The sequence below is a fragment of the Ahaetulla prasina genome, chromosome 11 (genome assembly GCF_028640845.1).
Source record: "Ahaetulla prasina isolate Xishuangbanna chromosome 11, ASM2864084v1, whole genome shotgun sequence".
Classification (NCBI taxonomy): Eukaryota; Metazoa; Chordata; class Lepidosauria; order Squamata; family Colubridae; genus Ahaetulla; species Ahaetulla prasina.
In genome coordinates this window covers 1012425-1036853 of record NC_080549.1, presented here as the reverse complement: position 1 = coordinate 1036853, position 24429 = coordinate 1012425, and the positions used below count along the sequence as shown (strand labels likewise).

Here is a 24429-nt window from a genome sequence, read left to right as displayed (position 1 = left end):
TCCTTGTCTTGCTGCATTTATTTCTTGTCAGTGTCTTCTGCTTCTGAACTTTTGCCAAGAAAAGCCTTTGGCAGTTTGCCTAATTAGGCCAAGTGTCAGCTTTGGAAGGTTGGTGATAAGACTGAAGAATTGCGTTGTGAAGAATTTGCTTTGATTTAGTTTGGATGATGCTGAGAAGGAGTTAATTCTCAGCTGTTCTAATAAAGCCTGTTTGTTTTTGAACTGATTGTGTCTACTACTACCTACGTGGGCCTGGGTCACAACAGTTGTGGGTATTTATCAATAAAAGTCAATATGGCAGTTGTGGCCCTTTTCTGGGTGTATCACTGGCCACCATCATAACCCGTTTGACACACTCCGAGGACAATTCCTGTATATTTTGTCTCTGCCACAGTTGCATGGCTATGCTCCCCCCCTGCAATTATCACATCCTCTTCCAAAGCAGGCCTTTTTTTAGAAAAGCATATTAAAGGTAGCAAAGAGAATGAAGGGTGGCCACTTCCTGCCCACAAATTCTCCAAAAGTGTAAGTTACCGAAAAGGAGGAAGAATATCTGTAACAATAGAGGAAACGTGCCCCAGTTTCTAAAAGCAGACAAGCATGGTTGGCAAGTGGATGGACAGCCGTTGTGAGTCTTGCTTTCAAAAGAAAAACACACCGAACGTCTTGCATCAGGTCTTTGTTTATCAAGATGGAAGGAACATACAACTGGAACCAACAGGCCCGTTCAGACCATCTCAAGCGTTTCTCCTAAATGACATCAGGTTGGTCTTCAGAACAGACAAGGAGATCCACCCCTAAACTCGGAAGGAAGGAAGGGAGGGAGGAAGGAAGGAAGGAAGGAAGGAAGGAAGGAAGGAAGGAAGGAAGGAGATGTAGCCTTATTAACAAATGGAAAATTGACAAATCATACAGACAGAACATTACATCTCAGTTGCCAGAGACTTCATTCTGTGTATGTTTCCTTCATTAATGTTAGAGAAGAATGGATGTCGTTGAGGTTAAATTGACCTGATTTCTACAAAGGGTTGTCCTAGTTTATTTATTGTTAAGTCATGTGGCAAATGTGCACATGAAATTTCAAGGAGACATTGACAAGGCTGGCAGTAGAAAAGTGGCAGGGACTGGTGTCTGGCAGAGAAAGAGGGCACCCACAGGGGGGTTTCCTAAAGAGGGGCAAGGGGAAGCAATGGAGGCCCACCTTTGAGGCTGACACCAAAACACTTTCAACTTCACAGACCATGATGAGCTGCAAAAGAATCCCTCCCAGTTGGAAGTTGGGTGTCCATCAATGGCGTCAAAAACATCTGGGCAGCTTCTGTTGAAGCCAACATCCACTGGAACACTTTTGAGGCAAAAATCTACTTCCTTCATGGGCATACAGGTGATGTCTGAGTTGATTTGAGTGACCAGAAATGCCAAGGGAGACACATAAATCTTGTTTGGCAGCCATGAGAAGTGAGTTTCCGTGAATAATTATTCGGATGGCTGCATCTCTTCGTGAAGACTTTCAACTTGAACAGGAAAAGAGCCTGTCAGCTGGGAGAGAAGCCAGTGAGTTCCTTTCTCCCAGGGTTTCTCAACTTCAGCCAGTTTAAGACGTGTGGACTTCAACCTCCAGAAATGGCTGGGATATTCTGGGAATTGACGTCCACATCTGTTAAAAGGAGCAAGGTTGGGAAACACTGAATTATGTAGAACATCTGAGAGCAAAAAATGGACAAGGAGAGAACGGGATCAAGAGGTGGGGGATCAAGGGGGATCTTCCTATAATGGGCAGGAGATACAAGAAAGCTGAAAGGAAGGTCATCTTCTCCCAGTGCAGTGAAATGTGGAACTGAGGTCCAGAAGATATAGGGACCAACGTTTCCTTACAGAACTTTAAAAGAAGACAAAGATGAATTTATGGTAGGTCTGGTTCCTAGGAGATGGACCACGGTTCGAAAAGTTGGATGACAAAGTTTAGGGGCAGCTCCTCCTGGGGAAAACTGATCTACACGGTTGGTGGAGGTCGACACCAATTTAATGGCACCTAATCAATCCCTCATAATCCCCTAAAGCAGAGGTAGGGAACCATGGCCCCTTTGTAACTTGTGGACTTCAACTCCCAGAATTCCAAAAGGGCCACCATCCCACACTCTGCCCTAAAGCAGGGGTCTCCAACCTTGGCAACTTTAAGACTTGTGGACTTCAACTCCCAGAATTCCTCAGCCAGCAAAACCAAGGTTGGAGACCCCTGCCCTAAAGCATCTGCTTAGATATTTCACTTGCTCCTTGTTACTGTCTGAATAGCGAGTCAGCTGAGGTTCAGCAGCCTTGCCTATCCCAAAGAAAACAGCATTCCTAGCCGGTGATTCCACTAAAGTGGCCCTTAAAAGTTGCATAGCCTGGGCTGTGTCCCTGGGCTGATTCCCCACGCCGAATGGACCCATCTTGGGGAAGAATGTCCATTTGGGGCCCCTGGGGGTGTGTGGAGGATCAGGTCTTATTAGGAGCAAAATCAGCTTCCTAGCAGACTGATGGGGGTGGGTGGGGAGGGGGCATGAAGCTTTAAAGCAGTTGAGCTTCTTCCAAGCAGCAAGAAATGACTTGAAAAACCCCAGGGCAGAATTGAGTCATTGCTAGAAACGGGGTGTTGGAGAAGCATGTCAGATGTCTGAAGACTTCCTTCGGTCGGGTGTCATTTTCCCCTGAGAAGGGCACTGGATTCTCCTACCAACCCACCCACCCAATTCCCAGCCTGCAGATGGAAAGCTGAGGGTGTGTGTGTGTTAACTTTGCAACCATTTCCATGAGCTTGAGAAAAGAAGGGGCAGACCGGAAATTTGAGAGGAAGGGAGCGAGGTGAGGGGGGAGCAAAGAAGGTGGCTGGCATTTTTGTGGGTCTCGTGGTCCTTTCCAGCCCGCTGAAGCTTCCTGTGAGAAAGGCAGCCATTAGCAGGGGAGCTTTGTGGTGTCTTTTCTTGCAGGGAAGCGGGCAGGACAAGCCATGGCTACTCGCTTCGGTTTGCTTGCCAGGCGTTTGACAGATGGCAGCGCTGGGCGGATGCCAACCAAGCGAGCGACATCTTTATGAAATCCTCCCTTTGGCTCCTCCACCAACCAGCTGCTTGGGAGGAACCTGTGAGCAGGGAAGGCCGGCAGAGAAAATGCTTCATCCTTCTTCCGGGCCATTTAACTGAGCAGCTGGGGAAGCAAAGGCTGCTTGGTGCGAGCACACACACACACACACACACACACACACAGAGAGAGAGAGAGTCCCCCCCCTCCCTCCCTGAAGGAGCCACCAGAAAATCTCCAAGGAGTTTGAGGCTTCTTTTAAAAAGGCTCCACCGATTCACCAATGTTACAATCTTAATAAACATGTGCTAAAATGGAATAATGCCAGGACCGTTCAGAATACACAGCGCCCTGGATGGCAGCTTCCTCTCACACCTACTGCTTGTGTTTCCTTTCTCCGCAATGCCATGGGCAACTCAGGGGTTTGAATTCCGAGACGCTGCAGACATTGTGCGAGAGAGAAGTGTGAGGTTTTGTATTATTATTATTATTATCTTTATTCATTAAACATGAAACTCAGTCAACTGAACATTCAAAAATGCATCAAAAATACCATCGACTGATGCTGATGGTTGATATGGGTTGCTGCCAGCGTCCTGGGTATCAACCAAGTACCTTCTTAAGATATACGATGTTCCAAGCAGTGCAGTTTTTTGCAGTTCTGTTGGTGTTATTGCAGGAAGCTGCAATTTGTTGATGTATTTTATAAAATTCTTGGACATGGTACCAAGTGCCCCGATGACAATGGATATCACTGTTACATGTTTCATCCATAGCCGTGTAGATTCGATGGCCAGGTGGCGATATTTCGTGATTTTTTCCAGTTCTTTTTCTTTGATTCTGGCATCTCCTGGTATCGTGATGTCAATAAATTGTATGTTTCGGTTTTCGACAACTGTGATATTTGGTGTGTTGTGTTCCAAGTGACGATCCGTCTGTATTCAAAAGTCCCACATGATTGAATACAGACGTATCGTCTCTTCTTCTTCTTCTTCTTCTTCTTCTTCTTCTTCTTCTTCTTCTTCTTCTTCTTCTTCTTCTTCTTCTTCTTCTTCTACTACTACTACTACTACTACTACTACTACTACACAAAATGACAGTATACACAGCAAACGAGATCACTATCCTGGATTTCGTATCACTAATCACTAGTTGAACACTTCCCAAGAATTTAAGACTGCGTGATGTATCAGCGGATTATGCGAGCAGATCCCAGTACGGTGGCCTTCTGCAGCTGACCAATTGTGATCTTGTCAGCGCCAATTGTTTTTAAAAGCTTGCCTTGGTCTTTAGGCAACAACAACAACAACAATAATAATAATAATAGTAGTAGTAGTAATATTTATGATGATGATGATGATTTTGCAAGTGAAAAAGTTTCTACCTGGAGCAGAACAGCTGGCAGGAAAAAAGGCTCAGAAGAGGGCTGGCAGCTGCTGCCCCCTGGTGGCAGCTCACAGGCAATGACTGATCCCTACTCAGTGTTGTGGGGCGGGGGCTGAGGCAGGTGGGCTGTCCCAGTTGCTAAAGTGCCCTGGGTCTCAAACCAAGGTAAAAACGGAGCACCAGGTTTAGTGCAGTCGGGAAGAAGAGCTTGTGGTTCTGCTGAAGGGGCCTGCTGGAGGAGGGAGGAAGGTCCAAGATTGAGCTGTGAGGGGGCCATTCTGCACCCACCAGGAGAAAGCCTAGTCCAGTGATGGCTAACCTTTTTGCCGTCACATGCCAAAAGCGGGGGGAGCGCGGGAGGGGTCACGTGCGCATGTGCACACACCCATAATTCAATGCGCCCCTCTCCCCTGCGCATGCATGCACGATCCCCCTGCTTTTGGCACGGAATGGCATGGTGGGCCCTTTTTTCGCTCTTCCCGGGTTCCAGAGGCTTTCTTGGAGCCTGGGGAGGGCGAAAACAGCCTCCCCCACCCTCGGAAATGGCCCGTTTCCTGTCTTCCAGTAGGCCCGGAAGACCCGAAAATCAGCTGGCCAGCGTGCACATGCGTGCTAAAGCTGAGCTAGAGCAACACTCGCGTGCCCACAGATATGGCTCTGCGTGTCACCTGTGGCTCGTGTGCCATAGGTTTGCCAACACAGGCCTAGTCCAAGTCCAAGTCCAAGCTGTGCATCGGACTCTGGCCTAGACCCCCTCCTCACTCTCAGCCGAGGAGACAAGATGGGAAAGGGATGGAAGGAAGCTGCAGGTGAAGAACAACCCAGCATCACCCGTTGCCCACAAGTAAGCTGGCTAAAGGTGTGGTACAAAGCAAGCCAGCTTTAAGAAGGAAGCCCTCGGTTATTTTGACAAAAATCACCCCACTCATTCAGATTCTAAACTAGCTTTATTCCTTCTAAGAATGAAGTTTGCTAAAATTTGACCCAGTCCTCCAAGTATATGCATCCAGAAGACCCGGTGATGAGGTCAGACATCCTCACTTCCTCATCCCCAATGAGATTTATGTAAATGGAACCATTTAAATTGTTTGCGGGACTGCATTATAGAGGTGGTGTCATCACCCCAATCTGGTGGATGTGGGTACCTCAAAACAGGTCTGAAAAAGTGCTTTCCAGGCCAAACACAGAAAGAAAGAAAGAAAGAAAGAAAGAAAGAAAGAAAGAAAGAAAGAAAGAAAGAAAGAAAGAAAGAGAGAGAGAGAGAGAGAGAGAAAGAAAGAAAGAAAGAAACCGTTGGAATTCTGGGTCCCGTTGACTCGCAAGGGTGACCCCGGGTGGTAACCAGGGACTTCCCCATCCACGTGAGGCCATGAAGAGGCAAGAGATGCAGATAGCAGACGCTGAGGACCAAGCCTTCTCCTAGGGAGACCAAGAGCTGGAGAACTTCCTCAGCAGGTGCCTTTCGGCTCGGCCTATGGAGATACTGCTCAAGTGAAAGAAGGACCTCTGGAGGTCACCAGCTCCATTGAGAAGGCTCCTCCCAAGCTGCAGTTGGTGAGGGACCTCCCCAGGTAGTCCCAGGCAATTGGTGGCCTTGGAGGGCTGACCTCTTCCCAGCTTTCGCCTGGTCACGTCGAGGAAGAGGCTTACGGCAGAGTGACCATCCGGCTAGTGTTGCGTTCTGCTGAAAAATTGCGTTTGTGCCTCAGTCCAGAGAATCGCTCGTTCAGGGTCACGCTGGTCTAAAGAAGAAAGACACAATGGGTGCCAAGTCATGTTTGTAGAGAGAAGCTAAAAGGAAACTCCATGGATAGGAGCCAGGTCAGGGGTGAAATGCTCCCGGTTCAGACCGGATCACCTGATCCAGTAGCGATGGGTGGTTCGGAGAACTGGTAGAAAAAATCCCTGCCCCCCCCCATGCCCAGCTGAGCCGCGCAATCATCAGAGGGTTGTTGTTTTTTTACTTTTAAAAGCATTTTTACTGTTGCTGAAAAAATGCTTTTAAAAGTAAAAAAAAAAGCCTCTGATGATCGCGCGGCTCAGCTGGGATTATCAGAGGCTTTTAAAATCATTTTTTCTGAAGAGGTTGTAGAAAAAATTCTTTCACCCCTGCCCCAAATACCTGATTTGGATCTCTTCCCCCCAACCCTCCGGGAAACGGGAGGCCTTTATTGAAATCCAAATACAGCTAAACATGTAAAACCAGGAGACGGGCCTCAAAGACACGGATCCTGACCTGGCTTCACACACACACACACACACACACACACACACTGATTTGGATCTTAATCTCATTTGGGGAAAAACATAGAAGGGCGCCTAGCCCCCTCTTCCAGGGCACAGCTCCCTGGAGGTCCTGAGGGGTCATTTCTGGCCTGGGGGAGTTGTTCTCTACCTGGTTAGCCATAGCCCGGAAGTTGAATCTTAGCATCACTCCTCTCGGCTGCCAGCGGAGCTGCGGGTTCTGGCTGTTCCGCCTTCTCAGGAAGGGGCGTTTCGGTCCTGGCCTGCAAAAGAGCCACACGGTTCTGGGAGTTGAAGTCCACACACCTCCAAGTTGCCAAAGCTGAGAAGCTCTGGGCTGGGGAGATGCGGAAAAAAGAGGCCCTCTGACTTGGTGATTAATCTGGTCTTTCAAAATCTGTTTGTTCATTAGACTTGCACGTGGTCTGTTTCACCTGCTGACACACCAAGGGGCTGCCTGGTGGTCTCAAGCATTTTCAGAGAGGTAAACCCCGGTCTAGGTGTGTTGCAAGACACCTTTTGTGTCTCCTTGGCTTGCAGGTGAACATTCCTCCCGCGGAACTTCCCAAAGGTGCTTTTTCAAAAAGTGACTGAATTTTGCTTTTCCTTGAAGATGTTTCTCTTCTCATCCAAAAAGCTTCTTCAGTTCTGACTGAATGGTAAGAAAGGAAGGATTTTTATAGTCCATTCCCCACCATACAGTCAGAACTGAAGAAGCTTCCTGGATGAGAAGAGAAACACAAAGTCCAGTTGCCTCTTGAAAAAGCATCGTTGGGACAACCATGACCTGGGGGATTGAGACTCTCCACAGACATCCTCCCGCAGATCTCAGAGACAAAGCAGCCATAAAAGGGCTACTAGTCCCAGACTCACAGTCCTGGGGCCCTGAAATCCAAGGGCCTTAAGGAGGAAACGTACCCCTGGGAGTGGCCAGCCTGGGGGTTGGACACCGAGACCGTCAGGACTGCTCCAGAACTTGGCTGTGTTCTCCACCTGCCAGAAGAGCGAAGCCATCATCAATCCATGGAGACAATGAATCAGCTGAACAAGGTCTCTTCTTCGCTATTTATTTACCTTCTCACCCTTGTAAGTCTCTGCTCCATCTTGGACTTGATTTGCTGCTGGAGGAACAGGAAGGATAGGCATAAAAAACCCCAAAAGCAAAGCACTTACAAGAGACCAGGGGTGAAATCCAGCAGGTTCTAACAGGTTCTGGAGAACCGGTAGCAGAAATTTTGAGCAGTTCGGAAAACTGGCAAATGCTACCTCTGGCTGGCCCCAGAGTGGGGTGGGAATGGAGATTTTGCAATATCCTTCCCCCAGGAGTGGGGAGGGAATGGGGATTTTGCAGTATCCTTCCCCTGCCACGCCCACCAAGCCACGGCCACAGAACCAGTAGGGAAAAATTTTAGGTTTGTTAAGTGGCTTAAAACAGGAAGGTTTCCAGGTGCCTTACCACCTTGGGATTAGAATTAGAATTAGACAAAGGTTTGGAAAAATGCATGGATAGATGCAACTTCCACGTTCAAAGGCAGCTTCCTGTGAAACAGGAATTGTGGGAGACGCAGGTCAGAGCAGCGTTTCTAAAACAATGATAGAACTTGGACCCCATTCACACATTTCTGAATGCTTCAGTAGAGAAGGGGGGGAAAAACCAAAAGCAACCACAGACAGCTGGTTATGCCTCAACTCCTCATCTTTAAAATGGTTAGATAACAGGGATGGGAGTTTCAGTTATTGCAGGAAGTGAAGGGAGATAAAACCTGCCAGTGGGGGAAAATGCAAAAGAAAGGAAACTGACCCGTTGGTTGAAGTTGAATCTGACCCGGCTCTGGCGGAAGACGTGGCCTTGGTTTAATCGGAAGGGTCTGCGGTTGGCAGAAACAAAAGGGTCTCCAGTTAAATTCAGCTGTCGAGGCTGTTCCCAACTCTCTCATCTGAACTGGGTGTGGACAAACTTTGTTATCTGAGGTTCCCAGGCAGGAGTGAAATGTTCCCGGTTCGGACCATCCGGTAGCGATGGTGGCAGGTGGTTCGGAGAACTGGTAGCAAAAATCCCTGCCCCCCCCTGAGCCACGCGATCATCAGAGGGTTTTTTTTTACTTTTAAAAGCATTTTTTCTTTGGCCGAAAAAATGCTTTTAAAAGTAAAAAAAAAGCCTCTGATGATCGCGCGGCTCAGCTGGGATCGTCAGAGCCTTTTAAGAGCATTTTTTTCTACAACCTGTTAAGCCAAAGAGGTTGTAGAAAAATGCTTTTAAAAGGCTCCTCTGATGATCCCAGTTGAGTTGCCTGATCGTCAAAGGCTTTTTTTTCCTTTTAAAGGTAAAAACAATGCTTTTAAAAGAAAAGAAAAGCCTCTGATGATCAGGCAACTCAGCTGAGACTGTCAGAGGAGCCTTTTAACAGCATTTTTTCTACAACCTCGAAGAAATTGTAGAAAAAATGCTTTTAAAAGTTAAAAAAAAATCCACCCAGTCACATTACCTCCCACCCCACCAAGCCATGCCCACAGAACCGGTGGTAACAAATTTTACATTTCACCCCTGTTCCCAGGTTTGAGGGTACACTAACGTAGTCCTTGGGCCTTCAACTGGGGCTTCACATTTGCCTTCCCCCCCCCACCTCATCCTCGTGAAAACTCGATCGCGTTTAAGCCCACCGACCTCCAAAATGGCAGAGTCGTCCCTGCTGTTCGGAAGGCTTTGGCTCTTGCGGGTGCTTCTGGCTGAGAGTCTTGGGGGGCTCCATCACCATGCCTGCCTGCGGGGGCTTTCCCGGGCTTGTCCTGGAAAAGATGCCCAGCAACTCACCTTAGCAGCTCTGGCCTCTGCAGGGCTGGCCTTTCTTCAGTTTGGAGCCCTTTGGAGGGGAAAGGGAGGAAGAGGGGTCTGCTCCTACCTGCTGGGCAAAGGCTGGCCGGTTGAGGGGGCTCCTGCCCTGCATCTGCCCAGCTGCTCTTGGGCCTGGAGTGCTCATCCTGCTCCAAAAAGGCTTCCTGGCCCAGGGTGGCTTCCTAAATCCTTTGGGGAATCTGCTAGATCCTAAGGAAACAAACCCCGCCCCTTTTGATTTGAGTTCCTGGGTAGAATGTCTAGTGGAATTCATCTACACACACACCTCACCCCTGGAAGGATTTGCTCCAGACCCCAAGATCCTCTCCTTCTTTTTAATGCAACCAGGTTGCTGCCATCCACAGTCCAGTTTTTTAAATGAGGTTTTCCCCAATCTAAGACCTTTAATCCCTGCCAAGCCCACCCAAAATTCATTGAATTCAGTTGCCCCAAGGGGAGCCCCATGAGGCAGTCTGGGTACAGTTGCACCCTCCTGGCGGTGCTCCCCAGCATCCCTCTGCTCCAGAGGGGGCTATTCTTTGCCGGCAATTTTGAAGTAGATTTTAACCCTTCACCAGCAAGGCACCAGATTGGGGAGACCTCTCTCCAAAAAGCAAAGGGCACAAGCCCCCTTGGCTGGCTCTCTCCTTCACCAGTCCCTTCCACCCACCTGGCAGGGTTGGTGGTCCCCAGCTCTGGAATCGAGGCCTCCTGCTGCCAAAGGCCGGGTTCCGAGTCTTCAGCTGGTGCCGCCAGGGTTTCCGATTCGGCTGTGCCTTCTGGTTACGCTTGATGATGTCATCTAAAGAGGGCACAGACACAGCTGCCCCACACTCTCCCTGGCACTCACAAGGCAGCTCAACAGACAAACGCCCAGCCCAAGGGTCAGCAACCTTAAATACTCAAAGAGCCATTTGGACCCGTTTCCCACAGAAAAGAAAACACCGGGAGCCACAAAACCTGGGTGGGCGTGGCCAACTCAATGTCACTCATTTCCGTCAGTCACATGACATCCCCCCCAGCCACGCCTACCCAGCTGGTCATTAGGGCAGAGAACCAGTTGTTAAAAAACACCAGGAACCACAAAACCCTTTTGACATATATCTCTCTTCCCTCCCTCCCTCCCCGCATCTCTCCCTCTCTCTACAAAGCCCCCCACTGTATCGCTCTATCTCTCTCTCTCTCTCCCCACCCCTCTCTGTATCTCTGTCTTGGCCCTGGCGCTTCTCCATCCCCCACCTTCGCCCTTACCTTCTCAGGCCAGGCGAGGAGTGACTGGGAGGGGAGGGCGAGGGGTGGCGCCAGCCAGTGGTGGAATCAACTGACAGGGAGCCACAGCAGAGGGCCCAAAGAGCCGCATGCGGCTCCGGAGCCACAGGTTGCTGACCCCTGGCCCAGCCAGAGAAGTATGGCAGGTTGCAAGGGGTCCATTACCATACTGGCAAATTTTGTTCTTTGGTTAAGGACAAAAATCCTCCCATTTCAGTCGACAGGACACTGACCAGATGCAAGATCCGACGTTGTACCCCAAATATTTGGAGGGAGACAGCAATTTCCTTGCCTGCTCCTCACACAAAGAAGCTTAACCCTTTCCAGGGCAGCTCAGGTAAGGAGAGGAAGGGTGTTTGCAAAACAGCTCCGGCAACCGGGAGATATTTCCAGCCGGCTGACTTCAGGAGGGCTTGAATGAGCCCGTGCCAGGGAAATGCTTGGCAGCGCGGCTCATCCCTCTCCAGAGAGGCGCTGGCAGGGCGCCGGCTCTATTTCTGGCCATGGACGCTGGGGAGGGGGAGGGGGAGGCTCAGCAGGGGTCCCAGGCGCCCCTTTGAGGAGCGGTGGGGGGAGAGAGACCGAAGCCCCGGGACAGGCCGGGAGGGGGAGGCGTCTGGAAGAGGCAGAAAAGTGAGAACTGCTGACCAGGGGTGGGGGGTGGGGCTGAAGTATCTGTTTTCGAGGTGGGGGGGGTTTGGCTTCGGCCAACAGTTTGACAGCAAGGGACCAGGGAAGAGGGTTTGGGGGATCCGGAGCACCGCCAGAACCAACTTTCCCGGACTCTTGGACGGCCCCCGCCCCATGTGCCCCCCGGGCGGCTGAAGAGCAGTCGGAGGGCGCTTTAGCGGCGGGTCCCCCCCCCCCCCCCCTCCCGATCCTGTCCCCAAGGGAGGGCAGCCTTCGGCCCCCAAGGGAGCCCCCATCTCACCCAGGGACAGGTCGATCTCCTCGCTGGGGGCGGCGGCCGCGCCCGGTTCCTGCTGCCCGATGCCCGGCACCTCCATGGCTGGCGACGGACGGGGAAGAGGGCAGGCCTAACCGCCGTGGGGCATCCCAGCCCCCGCCCCGCGCGCCCCGCCTCCGGGGGTCGCCCGCCTGGCCGCTCGGAGCCGCCTCGCCCCGGCCCGGAGAGCGCAAAGCCCGGTGAGCAGCCGCGGACGGAGCGGGCTCCTTTCTTCCTTCCTCCGGTTCCCTTCCAGCCCTCCCGAAGCCTTCTTCTCCCCCACTTCCATTCATCTCCATTGGATGAAAGGGGGGCAGCCCCCAGAACCCAGAAGGTGCCTCCCCTCTGGCCGAAGGCTCGCCCCCCTTGAGTGGCCTGGGGGTTTCCTGCCGGTCCTCCCAGGAGTCGAGCCCAGAGGGTCCGGTCAGGACAGAAGCCAAGAAGTTGCTGACGGGGGTCGCAACCCCTTCATCTGCCAGAGGGAGGAAGAAGGCAGGCACTGCAGCTGGTGCAATGGGGGCTCCCCCATTAGAGGACCAGCAGCCCCCCCACATGCTCCTCCCTCCCCTGAAAGGGCAACTCCAGCTGGCTGACGGCCCCACCTGTTCTTCCACCATGGCCCTGCTCCCAGGGGGAAAGAAAATACCCTCAAACTCTGGGATTAAAAACGTAATCACCTTTATTCATTGCATTTTCCGAATTGTGCCAAATCTCCCCGCCCCACCCCTGTGTTAAAAGACCTAAAGCGCCCTCGGGCAGGAGACCTCTGCCAGCCCCCACCTCCCCCACCCCTAGGTGCGGCCGCACTCAGGGCACAATGTACATCTGGGAGTTGGGTTCCTCCAGCTTGAAGAAGGGGAAGATCTTCTCGCCCAGGAAGACAGCGTAGGAGAGCAGCACCACCGGCTCCCGCGTTGCCACATCAAAGAAATGGACAGTACCACCCTCGTAGTCCAGGTAGAGGCGGAAGCGGCAGGTGCCAGACTTGGGCTCGGCAGGGGGCAGGTGCTCAGGCAGCAGCGCCCAGATGCCTTCGTCCGCGGAGATGGCCACCGGCCCCTTCCTGCAAACTGAGTCCTTCATCACCCCGAAGGCCCAGCCCTGCCCACTCGAGGTCACCTCCACCTGCCAGCAGTGCCGCCCTGCTGTGAACCCCTTCTCTGCCAGGATGCAGGGCATGGTGTCGAAAGCCCGGCGGCCAGGGAGCAGGCCGCTGGGGGTGGCATCGTGGGTCACGATCTTCTTGGAGGCAGACAGCAGCAGGTGGGGATGAGCAGTCAGGCGGTCCATAGTCACGTCGGCTTCGGGGGGGGGGGAGGAGGAGGAGAGATACACGGGTCAGAAGGCACAAAGGGAACATTTGGGTGGGGGGAAGCAAGTTGACACTCCACCACCACCACCACCACCACCACTAAGGGAACTAAATCCTGATCTCTCCAGTTTTGCTCTGATTGCTGGGAGTTGTAGTCCAGGTATCCCTGGAGGGCATTGGCTTTTATCCCCCAAGACAGGCTAGGAAGTCTTGGCCCGGGGGAGGGGGGAACCCTTATTCCCCATCCGGAAGCCAGCAGGCATGGCAGGAGGAAGAGGCCCTCCCCTCTACACCTGGGGGCTGCTTAAGTCCACAAGGTATTAAAGTTGACAAGTTGGAGACCCCTGATTTAGGCAATTAAATGATGGTCGGTCCACTTTCCCCACCCTCAACCCTTCCAAGGACTCACCTCTTTCCCACACGGATACCAGCGGAAGGGCATCTGGAGAGACAGACAAGAGAAGCAGAAAGATGGTATTTTTGGGGGGGAAAGTTAAGAAATGCAGAGACCTGCCATTCCCTCTAGTTAGTATGGAGACAGAAAAAACATTCTTGGCACAGCAGTTTGCATACAGGCCTACTATTAGCTAATCACCTGGAGAGGGGGCTTCCTACCCAAAAATCCCCCCTTTTCCTTTGTTTTCTTGCAAAGGCATCACCTTCCGTCTGGCCTGGCCAAGGTTGTCAGCAGAGGTGGGTTTCAGCAGGTTCTGACCAGTTCTGGAGAACCGGTAGCAGAAATTTTGAGTAGTTCAGAGAACCGGTAGTAAAAATTTTGACTGGTCCCGCCCCCATCTATTCTCTGCCTCCCGAGTCCCAGCTCATTGGGAGGAAATGGAGATTACAGTATCTTTCCCCTGGAATGAGGAGGGAATGGAGATTTTACAGTATCCTTTCCCTGCCACACCTACCAAGCCATACCCACAGAACCGGTAGTAAAAAAATGTGAAACCCACCACAGCAGTTCAAACCCCCAATCCCCCTGGTCATTCTTTGGACTCTGACAAGCGCGGCCACCTTCACTTACACGAAACAACACAAAAGTCCCTGGATCTGTCCATCTCAGCCTGTTTTACCACAATCCAAGCAATCAAGGCTTACTCAACAGATTACAATTTAGCGAAACCCTTGGATGGGCTCCCTCTCAATCATGCGCTACAAACACGTGTGCTCATGGGGCTTGTGAGAGCCAAGCATGAGGGTAGCTTCCACAGCCCTTGCCCGAGAAATGCTGGGGGTGCAGCAAAGCACCCTGAGTGGCTCTTTGCCCAATGTTGGAGCCTGTACTTAAAGAAACCTTACTGTCCTATTCACACCTTCCCTCAAATTCCCTCGATTTTGCACTCTGCTTCGTGGTATTTGCTTAGCAGGACTTCCTTTGTCCTTCTGGCTTCCAAAACTGCTCTGGAGCATATTCTTACCTTTGCACCTCTTCAACGTATTGTGCACAAAAAGACTTCTGAGGGAGAAATCCCACATTTTCTCTTTGAAGGGAGGGAAGAGTCCTTCGGGACGCTGAACCAGAAGTTCTTTGCACCTAGACACACCCAGCAGGGAAAAGATTATCTGCCTGCCAGAGTGGGCAGGAAACCTTCAGGATTCTGGGAACAGCAGGGGGATTGTACTGTTTCTCTGCCCATGAGCATGCAAGGGGACAAATCACAAATCTTTCTATGTAGAGCAAAGGGAGAAATTAAATAATGTGCCTCAAGAATAGTCAGATTTGGGAAGGAGCCCAGCTTTAAGAGAAGAACGGGAAAAATCAAGTTGGTAGATTCTCATACATTACACTAAATCATATTGTTTGCATTGGGTTAGGGAGAGGTGTGAATTAACTATCACTTATACTTCAACCCTGTGGCTGAATTCAGACTATGAAGTAGAGTACAGACAGTAAACCTTAGGCAACAAAACTAAGTTAAAATAAAGCCATTTAACCTAAACCTGGTTAGGCTAATATGCCAACTGCCTTAGAACAGAATTCTTTATTGGCCGTGTGATTGGGCACACAAGGAATTTGTCTTGGTGCATACGCTCTCGGAGTACATAAAAGAAAAGATACGTTCATCAAGAATCATAAGGTACAACACTTAGTGATAGTCATAGGGAAACAGTTAATATAAATCATAAGAATACAAGCAACAAAGTTACAGCTATACAGTCATAAGTGGAAGGAGATGGGTGGTGGGAACAATGAGATTAATAGTGCAGACTTAGTGAATAGTTTGACAGTGTTGAGGGAATTATTTGTTTAGCAGAGTGATGGCGTTTGGGGGAAAAACTGTTCCTTGTTCTTGTTACCACTACCTGTCATGGCCCAATAACTGCAGCCTGCAATTCCTGTCCGTCACAAGGACTAATTTGTTCTTGATTTCACATACAAAGCATTTTAAAAAGCACTGCTCCTGAGCTCCAGCAGGAAATAAACTCCAATCGGGGATTAGCCATCATTAACAATTACTGGATGCTGCCCACATCCTTTGAATGCCTTTTGGTCCAACTCAAGCAGCCCATTTCCTCATATTTAACTTCTGTGTGTATCACAGTGGCCTAATATGGCAACGAAGGAAGCTGTGTGAGGGGGAAAAAATTTACGTACCTGGCCTTCACCTCTTTGATATCCTGGAAGGAAAGACAGGAAAGTCATTGGCTGTAAAACAGGCATAATAGTGAGGGCAAGCAAGGCCCATCCTCCCTTTTGATCAAACACAAGCATTCAAGCAGGGCTATCATCCAAACTTGGCCACTTGAAGACCGGTGGACTTCAGCTCCCAGAATTCCCCACCAGCATGGCTGCTCAGGAATTCTGGGAGTGCCACAAGTCTTCAAAGAGCCAAGGATGGACACCTGGGCATTGAAGGGCTCAGAATCCTTTTTCCCCAAGGTTTTCAGATCCGTTGGGTTTGGAATGGAATTCTAGCTCAACGCAGAGGAACAAAAGGAGTCCACAGAAAGCTGTTGGCCAGGCCTGGCTCTTCTCCCACCCAGGCAGGGGGTTGCTCTTTCCTGAACTTCATTCATTTGGACCCCAGCAAGGTGGGCACTCTGTCTCTGGCATTGAGGGGAGCCTCTTCCTAGGTGAACTTTCTAATGCAGAGGTAATTTATGTGAGCCAGATGCAGAGAGCAGAGAGGCAGGAAGAGCCCCCTTGAATTGGGATCCCCCGTCCATCCCACCCTCCAAGGAAAAGCCATCACTGAGTCTGAAAGCTTTTGCTGAGGGAATAAATCTCCACTGCTTTCAAATGCCACAACTTGTAAGGAGGCTGCATCTGTGGAGTGGCCTCCCCCTTTCATCCCACTTCAGGTATTGGGAAATCCAGCCCCCACCAGTGGTGGTGTTCAGGTTTTTTTTACTACTGGTTCTGTGGGCATGGATTGGTGGGCGTGGCAGAGGAAGGATACTGCAAAATCTCCAGTCCCACCCCACTCTGGGGCCAGCCAGAGGTGGCATTTGCTGGTTCTCCGAACTACTCAAAATTTCCGCTACCCGTTCTCCAGAACCTGCTGAATAGCACCCCTGCCCCCACCCTGCTTCCTGGTGGCTCCCGACCAGCTTACCTTCAGGAATTCATAAGCAGGTTCTTCAAACTTCCTCTCCAGCTCCTTCACGAAGGCCCGGACTTCGTGGTGGTTCTTAGATAGGATGCTCAGTTCTTGCTCGATCTCCTCACCGATCCCTTTGGCTGTCCTCATCTGGTCCGTCTGAACCGTCTTCACCATCTCATACACCTCCTTATATCCCGAGCTAAAGTTCTGACTGTCACGGTCCATAAGTTTCTAAAAATAACCCCAAACCATTTTAAGGAAGGAGACCTCCCCTGAAACAGCAGCCCAGGCTCCTCCCCAGGCAGAAGCCAAAAGCAAGGCCCTACCCAAGGGTGAAATGCTCCCGGTTCGGACTGGATCACCGATCCAGTAGCGATGGTGGCGGATGGTTCGGAGAACCAGTAGCAAAAATCCCTGCCCCACACCCGCCATGCCCAGCTGAGTCACACGATCATCAGAGGTTGTTAAAAATGCTTTTAAAAGGCTGACGATCCCAGCTGAGTTGCCTGATTGTCAGAGACTTTTTTTATTTTAAAGGTAGAAAAATGCTTTTAAAAGAAAAAAAAAAGCCTCTGACAATCAGGCAACTCAGCTGGGATCATCAGAGCCTTTTAAAAGCAGTTTTTTACAACCTCTTCAGCCGAAGAGGTTGTAGAAAAAATGCTTTTAAAAGTTAAAAAAAAAGTTAGCCACGCCCACCCAGACACATTACCACCACCCCCACACACACACCAAGCCACGCCCACAGAACCGGTAGTAACAAATTTTACATTTCACCACTGGCCCTACCTCCAGGTTTTCTTTTTCCATTCGCCCGTTTGAAAAGCTGTCTCGGATGTGGGCTTTCTGAATTTTCAGAAGGTCCAGAAGCACTCGGACTTCAGTCTGGAAGAAAGAAGCTGTTACTGCCACTGGAGACCAGGTGCTGCTTTTGATCTGGGAGGGATGCAGAGCAAGGCCCCTCCCAGCCCTGGGGTTTTGTTTTTTTGGTGGCCCTGGCAAAGCTATCACCAGGCTAGAAGGAGGTGGTTGAGTTGGCTGCACCCTGAATTCCAGTCGTTTCCAGACAAACGACCTCCTCTGTTAATGCCTGCACATAAGTGCAGGTAACTTCTACATGGGGCAAAGTTGTAGTACATCCCTTCACCCTGTGAAGTTGCTGGGCTTACTGGCTGCTGCCCTCTGAGCAAACATGAGCTACTTCTGTGTAGCTGAAACAGGGTCTCTGCCAACCTTGGCAACTTTAAGCCTGGAGGATTTCAACTCCCAGAATTCCCCAGCAAGCTTTGCTTGAAGTCCTCCAGGCTTAAAGTTGCCAAGGCTGTTCCAAGGCATAACATGGTTTGTTTGTTGCCTTAATGGGGGTCCATGAACTCAACCCACATGGCTTATTAAACTCACCAGGGTTAAGCAAATCTTATCTTAATCCAAGAGGTGACAACCCGTTTCTGCTGGAGTCACAGGAGCTACACACAAGGCCCAGGTTAGCCTCCCTAACCACCAGGTCCACTGCGTGTGGGAAGCAGGTTTCTTTGAAGGCGGCTTGTTCGCCACACCTGAAGCCAGAGGAGACCCTCCCTACCTTGGCGGTTTGGGCTGCTCCTTCCAGAGAAGCCAGGACATGGTCCGTGTGATCCTGGGACTTCTGACACTCGGTGCAGAGGAGAGCCTGGTCCTTTTGGCAGAAGACTATCAGCCGCTGTTTGTGGGCCTCGCAAACTCCCCGGTTGGGTTTTTTCAACACTCCCTTGTCTTGCAGCTTCTTGATGAGCCAGGCAACATTGCCCAGTTGCCTGTTGGCCGTCAGGGTCACATTCTCGAAACTCTGCTGGCACTGAGGGCAAACCACGTTGCTCTGAGCCCCTCCCCAGTGCGTCTGGATGCAAGCGTGGCAGTAGTTATGGCCACAGGTTAAAGTCACCGGGTCGTGGAACACATTCATGCATAAAGTACAGGTAGCTGCATCGGGAAGGTATTCTGAGATCTTTCCCGTATCCATTGTGCCTTCACCAAAAATGCCCCCCCACCCTGTTTCTCAAAAATGGATCAGGCTGCTTCCTTATAGCTTCCACAATCACCCCTCCAATAAATAAGAGCCTTTGGTGATTTCCTCTCTGCCAATGAGCTCCTAATTATTTGGTTAAACCCCTCCTGGATCTCTCTCCAGGACTGGTCCTGCTGGGAGCAGAATCGTCCTGCAGCCTTAGGTTTGAGTCCTCTGGGGGGAGTTGAGTTTTCATGAGCCCCTTTTATTGCAGGTTGGAGCTGGAGGGGGGGAAACATTCATGTCAGCCTCCTGGGCTTTTCCCCCCACAAAGGTCCTCTCTGGGTTTCTGCAGCTGAGTCTCTCCAGGTTTTTCTCAAAGCTCCTTTTGAGTTCTGCGTTTGGAACAGGCCCCATTTCCAGCCCTTTAAGAGAAACAGGTGAAGGGCCTTGGCCTGGAGGGAAGTTAAAAGAACAGCTCACCTGCTTCAGGTATTGGATCACTTGCTCATAAAGGTACAGAGATTTGCAAGGAGAGGAGCTGGAGATCAGGGTCTTCCAACCTGCTGCCACCCCTCATAATTAGCCCTACAGAACTTCTCAGCTATTAGAAGTCAGATTTTGGTTTCAATTCAACCTGGAGGAAGCCAAGAAAAACTTCTTGGGGGGTCCCATAGTTGACCCAGTGGAGTTTAAGGCGTTTCTAGTCTGTATCATACTAGAAAACATCTGCTTACAAACGTTGGCTTTTTCAGTCTTCAGTTGTTCTGGATGTATCTATCATCTGAGGTACCCTAAATTTCCAGCTTCCACATCTTTCCTGCAAAAATCTAGAAAACCACTTGAACCTTCATCCCTAGTTTCTTGGCCCGTAGAGCAAAAGTTTGTTTGGGGTGTGTGTGTGTATAAGAATTCAGTATTTACAATGTTCTTTGCAATAATAAATAAAATAAAATAATAAAATAAAATAAAATAAAATAAAGCTTTACAATAAAATTGAATTATTCATCTGGTTGTGTTTCCTGCAGTTTTCAGGGTGAAATCCTTCTAGTGAATGCTCATCTTTACAGCATTCCAGATTCACACATTACACTAAACCAAGTTCTCAAACTTGGACACACAGGCAATTTGAGGATGATGGTCACAAATGGACTTGAAACCTTCTCAGCTTTGCCCAGAGGACAGGACATTCTCCTTCGGTGTGTAAAGCCCCCGGGGGAGTTTGAACCCTCCTGCGAAGCATCCATTGATTGAAATGCATTTATTGATATCTATGTATGATAAATGTCCCCATGTTAAACACACAGACTGGCTGTCTTGTATCAGGATTGTTTCTGAAATACTTCTGGTGGTACAATACCGGCACAATCTCAGCCAGTGTTTCTTTTTACTAAATTTTCTAAGTCTGCACTACTATTAATCTTCTCATGGTTCTCCTCCCACTTATGACTGTATGACTGTAACTTTGTTGCTTGTATCCTTATGATTTATATTGATATTGTTTCCTGATTGCTTATTTGTATCCTGTGACTATCATTAAGTGTTGGACCTTATGATTCTTGATAAACGTAGCTTTTCTTTTATGTACACCGAGAGCCTATGCACGGAAGACAAATTCCTTGTGTGTCCAACCACACTTGGCCAATAAATTCTATTCTATTCTATTCTATTCTATTCTATTCTATTCTATTCTATTCTATTCTATTCTATTCAAGATGTATGGATTTGGGAGCCCCAGAATTTCCCAGCCAAAAAATAAGCTCAGCCCTTGAAAAGATGCAGAAAGAAACTCCACCAGTTGCAAAGTTGGCAGGTTTGAGACACGTTGGTCTGAGCTTTGTGGCTTGGGATGCCCCCGATTCAGCTTTAAAACGTTTCGGGGGCTCCTCCTCTTTTCCTGGCCTTCCTGGAGTAACGGGGGGGGGCTGCCAGGAGGAGGAGCGGCGGCGGGGCGGGGGGGGGGCGGACGTCTTCCTTCCAGGTCAGAAATAGATTGGTGGGTCTAGTTCAGCGGAGGCACCAGGAGGACTCGAGGCGCTTCTCACAGTGATCTGGCCAGGGACGGTAGGCACGGAGGGGCCCTTGTGCTCGCCCCTTCATAAAAGTTTCTAGTTTTTTTTTCTTTGAAGACGTTTCGCTTCTCATCCAAGAAGCTTCTTCACTTAGAACTGAAGAAGCCTCTTGGATGAGAAGCGAAACGTCTTCAAAGAAAGCGACGAGGGGCCGCCTCTTGGTGCGGGGGGGTGGGGGGGTGGAAGCACCTTTGGGACATTTCAGCGGGCTTTTAATTACCCCCAAGTCCCCCCCCCACCCGAATTTTGAGAGCCGGGCGGGGGCGGCCGTTCTCCTAAAGCGCTTCCAGAATTCCTCTTCCCAAGTAAATTCCTTTCCGTGCATTGGAAGAAAAAAGGGCGAAGGGGAAGCCGAGATGGGCGACATACAAATTTAATAAATCCACAAAGAAACGAACCTCCCGCGCAGGCAACGTCGCGATGGCCAAAACGCCGCCCGGGGCAACCCGGCCCCGCCTCCGGCCCCGCCCCTCCGCCGCCCGGCCCCGCCTCCTGGCCGTGCGACTGCGCACGGGCCGCGCCCCGCCGCCGCCGCCGCCGCCGCGCCTGCGCAGAGGCGGCCGCCGCGAGCATTGTGGCGGGGCGGCGGCGGCGATGGCGGCCGGTCAAGGCGGCGGTCCTGCGGCCAGCAGCGGGGAGGCGGCGGGGCGGCGGGGCCCGGGAGGGGGTCGGGGCGGCCCCTCGTCGCTGCCGCCGCCCGGGCCCTCCCCGCGCCCTCCCCGCCGCCCCCGCCGCCCCTGCGCCGAGCCCGGCCCGGCCTTCCCGGCCTTCCCGGGGCTGCTGCCGCCGCACCTGACGCTGCCCTTCCCGGCCTGGGGCGGCGCGGCGCTCTCGAGCGGGGCCTCCTCGTCCTCCGCCGCCGCCGCCGCCGCCGCCCCCTCGCCCGGCCGCAGCCTGGAGAAGACGCTGGAGGAGGCGGGCAGCTCCGGCCTCCTTTGCCTGAGCGGCAGGAAGCTGCGCGAGTTCTCGGCCGCCGCCGCCTACGACCTCAGCGACACCACGCAGGCCGGTGAGCGGCGCCCCCAGGACCCATCGTCCCCGGCCTCAGCCCCTTCTGGGCCCTTGGCCGTTTGGGCATCTCCTCCCATCATCCCCACCCACCCAGGGACTGCCCTGCCCATCCCATGGCCTGCTTCGCAGATCTCCACCCAAGCCCCCCTTTCTTCCCCCACCCGCTTTTCCTGCCCAATTCTCTACCCACACCCATCGCCCCATCATGCCCTGCCTGACTGTATAGGCTGTGTTCCTGCGGGGGCCGGGGGAGGGGGGGCGGCTGGAGGAGCTCTTGTTTTGCAGCATTTGTTGACTTCTGGGGTGCTAATGCCCCCCCCCCTGCATATTAGCATCTGGGGAGGAGGGGCTTCAGTGAGGGTGGGTTGCAGGGATGGAGGGGGGGGAAGGGGCCGGGGTCTGCAAGAGGGGGGCCCAAGGCAGTCCTACGTAACAGGTAATAAGGTGCCCCCTAACGAAGTGGAAGTTGCGTTGGGATGCCCACAGGGCTGGCATCGTTGTGGGGGGATGCCGGGAGGGTGTGGCAGGCAGGGTGGCCATGGAGTGGCCTGCAAAGTGTGCAAGAACGAGCCGTGGGACAGTGGAAGAATGGCGGGGGGGTGTGGGATTTCACTCTGCTGGCTGGTGCAAGTGAGGAGAGGGCTGGAGTGGGATCACATGCCAGGGTTATGGGCAGAAGGTGGAGAATTATGCCCAAGGAGGCGGGCTGTTGGCAATGAGCAGGTAGAAGCGCTTGGGGCAGTTTGGGATACAGGGGTGGGGAGGCAGGTCATGGGAGAAGAGCTTAAAGCAAAAGGCATTGTGGGAGGGGGAGCAGCAGGCTGGATCATTAGTGGATAATAAAGTGGATAATAGCAGATTATTCCGAAATTGGGAGTCGCTCCCGTCAGCCAGTGGCCATTTCCTCTAATATAGAAGGATGTTATGGTGGGGTGTAGATTGGCTTCAGAAGAGGGTTGCAATGGAGCCATTGGGAAAGTGAGGGAAGGTTGAGAAACTGGAGGCTACACAAATCTGCACCTTGGCTTTTAATAGTCAAAACCACTTTGTTATGCTCTGCGAGCCTCAGTAGTTGGATCAAAGTTGGACCTGGTATCCTTCAGAGATGTAAATTACATTAAATCTCTCTTGTTTTTCTGTCCCTCAAAAGTGACTTTGCAAAGGTGGTTTCTGTTGAGTCCTAATTTGCTCTGCATTCACATCAGAAACCTTTTGCTCTGAAAACTGATGAAAAATTAAATTTCTCAACCTTGGCAACTTGAAACTGTTTGGACTTCAACTCCCAGAATTCATGTTGGCTGGGGAATTACGGGAGTTGAAGTTCAGATAGCTTGGAATGGGCAAGGTTGAGTGACATTGAATTAGATGATGGTTTGCATCATTACTGGTAAATTTGCTTACTGGTTAAGAGCAGAGACATCTTCAGGTTCAGCAATTGCAGCCCGTCTGATCTTGATAACTATCAGTAAGTCAAGTCGGATTCCCTTAACTATCCCTGAAGCCCCCATGAATCAGATTTGGCTTAAAACCGTGTATTATCAGGCCTTGCTTAGCTTGAAGTAAAAATCCATTTTCAAAACTCCTCTATCTGTAAATCTAAGACATCATTAATAATAAGCTTGGATGACACATAGATGAATTTCCGCTCTGCTCCCAAGCTTCAGAGTGTACTTCCTTGGTTTTCCAGTCTGTTTCATTTCTAATCTTAACCTCCTTCCAGAAAAAAACTGCCAGCAAAAGTGACATTTTTGGCTTGGTCGTCTGAATTAATAATTACTTTATTACTGAAGCGTCTCTTTTCAAAGTTTACTCCGTTTTGTTATTTTGCTCCCCTTGAGGCTTCTGTCAGATAGAAAGGTAGAATATAGACCTCAGAGGAGTAAATGCTGAGAAGGGCTTGCCTGGAGCATCTGTCCGTGAAGAGCTCACCCAAGGCATTGCTGGAATGTTTTTTTTTTCCCCTCTGAAGACAAAATCTTAAAAGACCGTTATCCAGCAGAATGCAAAAAAAAAAAAAAGAAAAAGGCCAAGAGCTGCCAGTTATTATGCCGGCAGATTTATTGTTGCAGGGAGAGGTTTCTTTCCCATGTGTTCATTTGTTCTGCAGGAATAGACTGTGGCTTCCTGAAGGCTCCTCCTTTTGAAAGGACTTGGAAGGCTGATAATTACAGAGAGGCGAAATTGAACGTTGCAGGCAGTTTTTCCCCTCCAGGCCCAGAGAACAACGCAGAGGCCCTGCTGGCGGTTAGAGGCTGGCTGGGATGAAGTGGTGAGCTAGAGTTGAGCGACGGAGCTGCCTGCTTTGGATATAAAACTCTGGGAGGTGGGAAGCACGCCAGGCTGGAGCCCTGCGCCAGGCGAGTAGCCTCAAGCAGATCTCGGCCTTCTAGGGCAGTGGCAGTGGGAGTCCTGACGTGTTCTTCCTTCATGCAGGCTTCGAAGTACTCATCTTGAACATGCATGAGCCTTTGTTAAATCAGTCGTCATACATGTTGCCTTTGCTGCCCAGACCAGGGACACTTGGATGGCTGTCAAAGTGTCAGTTTTGTAAAGAATGTCCCCAAAGATTGGTAGAAGGACATCCAAAGAAAATGTTAAAAGAAATACCTTATGCCGTGATTTAACACCATCTGAGCCCTGGGAAATGTGATCTGCAAGCTTGTGAGAACAACCAGCATCTCGCCTCAAACATGCATGGCAATAACATGGGGACAGAGGGTAGAAGCCCCTGCTTTAAAGGAGGCTGATTTTCTACAGAAGGCTG

General features: G+C 50.9%; 2 protein-coding genes across 5 annotated transcripts; both read right to left on the bottom strand.

The window, feature by feature from the left end:
- Positions 1–5374: 5374 nt before the first annotated feature.
- Positions 5375–11878, bottom strand: LOC131183855 (UAP56-interacting factor-like). 4 transcript variants are annotated; one of them, XM_058154579.1, is made up of 9 exons: positions 11724–11878; positions 10194–10325; positions 9591–9733; positions 9356–9477; positions 8492–8558; positions 7765–7811; positions 7609–7683; positions 6842–6953; positions 5375–6188 (listed from the first exon to the last, which is right to left on the bottom strand). In XM_058154579.1, exons 1-9 carry the CDS (start codon positions 11797–11799, stop codon positions 6093–6095), a joined length of 870 nt encoding a protein of 289 aa, XP_058010562.1. In that variant the 5' UTR covers positions 11800–11878; the 3' UTR covers positions 5375–6092. The 4 variants fall into 4 exon arrangements, with proteins under 4 accessions (XP_058010562.1, XP_058010563.1, XP_058010564.1 ...); XM_058154580.1 differs by having other exon boundaries at positions 7765–7808; XM_058154581.1 differs by lacking the exon at positions 7609–7683.
- A 141-nt stretch (positions 11879–12019) lies between these two features.
- On the bottom strand, positions 12020–20691 carry LOC131183854 (zinc finger protein RFP-like). The gene is made up of 7 exons (XM_058154578.1): positions 18181–20691; positions 17388–17483; positions 16611–16829; positions 15650–15672; positions 14472–14587; positions 13460–13492; positions 12020–13039 (listed from the first exon to the last, which is right to left on the bottom strand). The coding sequence occupies exons 1-7, from the start codon at positions 18595–18597 to the stop codon at positions 12546–12548; spliced, it is 1398 nt and encodes a 465-aa protein (XP_058010561.1). The 5' UTR covers positions 18598–20691; the 3' UTR covers positions 12020–12545.
- Positions 20692–24429: the final 3738 nt, after the last annotated feature.

What these genes read in the sequence shown, in the direction of transcription:
- LOC131183855 (XM_058154579.1), bottom strand. Translation starts at nt 11,799, where the DNA reads ATGGAGGTGCCGGGCATCGGGCAGCAGGAACCGGGCGCGGCCGCCGCC. An exon ending in GGGACCACCAACCCTGCCAG is followed by an intron (nt 9,734 to 10,193) that starts GTGGGTGGAAGG and finishes TTGTTTCCTTAG; the next exon opens with GATCTAGCAGATTCCCCAAA. An exon ending in TCCGGGCTATGGCTAACCAG is followed by an intron (nt 6,189 to 6,841) that starts GTAGAGAACAAC and finishes TTTCTTCTTTAG; the next exon opens with ACCAGCGTGACCCTGAACGA.
- LOC131183854 (XM_058154578.1), bottom strand. Translation starts at nt 18,597, where the DNA reads ATGGATACGGGAAAGATCTCAGAATACCTTCCCGATGCAGCTACCTGT. An exon ending in TACGTTGAAGAGGTGCAAAG is followed by an intron (nt 13,493 to 14,471) that starts GTAAGAATATGC and finishes CTGTCTCTCCAG; the next exon opens with ATGCCCTTCCGCTGGTATCC. An exon ending in GGTATCCGTGTGGGAAAGAG is followed by an intron (nt 13,040 to 13,459) that starts GTGAGTCCTTGG and finishes CCCCCCCCGAAG; the next exon opens with CCGACGTGACTATGGACCGC.